General features: G+C 43.1%; 1 protein-coding gene across 1 annotated transcript; it reads left to right on the top strand.

The window, feature by feature from the left end:
- Positions 1-245: 245 nt before the first annotated feature.
- LOC136610426 (olfactory receptor 11L1-like) lies at positions 246-1187 on the top strand. The gene has a single exon (XM_066589656.1). It carries the CDS (start codon positions 246-248, stop codon positions 1185-1187), a length of 942 nt encoding a protein of 313 aa, XP_066445753.1.
- Positions 1188-3401: the final 2214 nt, after the last annotated feature.

The raw sequence follows: 3401 nt of genomic DNA, 5'->3' as shown, positions 1-3401 counted from the left end.
TTTGCAGTAGCAGCAGAGCAGTCTGTTTCTTTTAGAAAACAGCTCAGCGCATGAGCACATTGGCCCAACTTACAGCTCATCAGCAGGAAACCCAGGCGGCAGGCCCTTGACTCTTTTTTGAATATGAATTTCATGACTAAGAAACTTTTCTTCCATGTCCTTTTTTAGGTGAAACCTGTATCTTTGTCTGGTATAATCCATCAACACAAGAAAGTTTTATTGCTCTCAATACATTCATCCTCATCATGACTATGCAATATAACATCACCACTGTCACTGAGGTCATTCTCTTGGGTTCTCAATATTTCTACAGTATAAAGAACTTTTTCTTCTTTCTAATGCTTCTAACTTACTGTGTAACTGTATGTGGAAACCTCCTCATCATCCTGGTGGTGTCCTACAGCAGATCACTCCACTCTCCCATGTACTTCTTTCTTACACAACTCTCCTTTTCGGATATTCTACTCACCACCACCATAGTACCCAACCTACTCCACATTGTGTTGCACGAAGGAAGTTCTGTGTCCTTTATCGGCTGTTTGACTCAATTTTATTGTTTTTCAGCTACAGAATCAATAGAATGTCTTCTCCTGACGGTGATGTCCTATGACCGGTATCAGGCCATCTGTAACCCTCTACATTACACATCAGTCATAAACTTCACATTTTGTGTAAAATCTATTTTTCTTTCTTGGGTGTTTGTATTTTTTGTAATATTGATTATTTCAGTAACAATAAGTCATTTGGAGTTCTGCGGACCAAACATCATTGACCATTTCTTTTGTGATAGAGACCCAATACTTGAACTTTCCTGCACAGATACCTTTATAGTGAAGATGGAAAGTGACTTAATTGCTGTTCCATTAGTAATTTGTCCATTCATCGTGATCATTATTTCATATGTCTATATTATCCTCACCATACTGAAGATCCCATCAATGACTGGGAGGCAGAAGACCTTCTCCACCTGCAGCTCTCACCTAGTTGTGGTCTCTTTATATTATGGGTCACTTATTAGTATCTATTTATTTCCAAATATGATCAACGCAAAGAAAATCCTCTCCCTGTTCTACAATGTTGTAACTCCTCTTCTTAACCCCATTATATACAGCTTGAGGAATAAAGATATTAAGCAGGCCTTAGAAAGAATGCTACAAAAAATTCATAAAGAAATTCACGCTTGTTAGTTTGTAGGGTAGGCCTCTGACCAAGCTTTGTCTCCCTGGCTGGTAGTCACCTTCTTGGTGACCAGACGTCCCGAAAGTGGGACACATGGCTGCCCCGCTGGGGTCCCGGCAAAAAGCGGGGCACAGGGTCCCAAAGAGGGACTGTCCTGCCTAAATTGGGACTTCTGGTCACCTTAGTCAATCCATCCAAGTGGAAGTTACATAAAACAGTTCCATGGTCTTATGTTCCACAAGGATTAGGTAAAAGTTTAGAACAAGGCATACAGGCATGGCATAGTTCTCTGTACAATGGTCACCGATCGAGTCCTCACAGCCTTTCTCTCAGAGGAGAGGGATATCTTCTATAGAACCCAAGCAGGTCACACAGGTTGGAGACATACTCTCTTCATGACCTGGAAGCTTCTGGTCCACTAGTCTGTTAAACAGCCAAGCTACCACCAACTTGCTGACCCAACGTCTCGCACCTTTCTGAACTGAGATCAGTCTCGACACACACGTTTACACCAAGCACACACTTTTTATGTGCTCTATTGGGGATTAAGCATTCAAGACATTTGCTACTCTTAGCAAATGACAGTGGGTGGGCTTTGAGCAACTTTCCCTTGAATAAGGACTCTGGAGGAGATAAGTGGTATGTCCCAGGCACTGTGTTGGTCTCTAGCAGAATATTATGCAGCTGAACACACAGTTCTATTGTTCCATGAGTGTCATGTCCACAGGTTGCTATTAACCATTTGTGCACTTCCCCATAGACTTCTATAGGGACCCTTGGTGCACCGAAAATGTGCACGCAAAATATGCACATGTGAACGAACCCAATGAATTTAAAGGGGTTGTCCCGCGCCGAAACGAGTTTATTTTTATTTTCAATAGCCCCCCCCCCTCGTTCGGCGCGAGACAAACCCTGATGCAGGGGTTTAAAAAAAAACCCGGATAGTACTTACCCGAATCCCCGCGCTCCGGTGACTTCTTACTTACCTTGCGAAGATGGCCGCCGGGATCTTCACCCACGGTGGACCGCAGGTCTTCTCCCATGGTGCACCGTGGGCTCTGTGCGTTCCATTGCCGATTCCAGCCTCCTGATTGGCTGGAATCGGCACACGTGATGGGGCGGAGCTACGAGGAGCAGCTCTCCAGCACGAGCGGCCCCATTCAGAAGGGAGAAGACTGGACTGCGCAAGCGCGTCTAATCGGGCGATTAGACGCTGAAATTAGACGGCACCATGGAGACGAGGACGCCAGCAACGGAACAGGTAAGTGAATAACTTCTGTATGGCTCATAATTAATGCACGATGTATATTACAAAGTGCATTAATATGGCCATACAGAAGTGCTGAACCCCACTAGCTTTTGCGGGACAACCCCTTTAATGTCCGTGTGAAGCTGCCCTAAGACTCCATTTTTATTATCCAGTAACGAAGCTCTGTTTTTGCAGGAACAGTTGTCGTTTTTATTGGTACCCTTTTGGGGTATATTTGACTCTTAAATTGCTTTTTATTTTGTTTTAGGGAGGCAAACAAATTCTGGCATTACTTTTTAAATTATTTTTACGGCATTCACCATGCCAGATAAATAAAAAATTTTAATATTCTGGGTCATTATGAATGCAGTAATATTTATTAAGTGCAGAAATATGTATTTCTTTTAATTGGGTTTTTTTTCAAAAAATTAAACTCTTGGATTTTTTTGATGGTGTTTTTTATTTCCTTATATAAAGCATTCTACAATGCCTATGATATCAGCATATTCGACTGTGTCAGAGGTAGGTCTAATATGCTGAGCTATATGACAGACAAAGAGACCTTTTGTCAGACTTCTGGCTGCCATGGGAACCCTTTGGTACCTTGCAATTGCAAAACCCCAGAGGGGTACCTTGGACACTTGACAAACATTAAGAACTGGGAGTTTTAAGTGTTGGCTTGTCACGGCAGCACTTATCAGGCTCCTTTCCCAGAAGAATGACACACAGCCAAGGCCAGAGCAGGATTGCAGGACACCTTCGCGACCCCTAGGATAGGAAATGGCAATAAACGGATGAAAGGGGTAGTAGTTATCACACGTGACGCCACCTTTCCCACACACCGGTATGCTACACAGTGGAGAATGAACACAGATACTTATGTATAGTACCTCACGTGCCCAGGAACAGTAAGGGCCCGGTATAAACTTTACTTGCTATAACGTTGTCAAAAACAATTGTTTACAGCAATTCA

The sequence above is a fragment of the Eleutherodactylus coqui genome, chromosome 2, assembly GCF_035609145.1.
Source record: "Eleutherodactylus coqui strain aEleCoq1 chromosome 2, aEleCoq1.hap1, whole genome shotgun sequence".
Taxonomy (NCBI): domain Eukaryota; kingdom Metazoa; phylum Chordata; class Amphibia; order Anura; family Eleutherodactylidae; genus Eleutherodactylus; species Eleutherodactylus coqui.
Note: the sequence above shows the minus strand (reverse complement) of the source record. Positions and strands in the feature narration are given on the sequence as shown.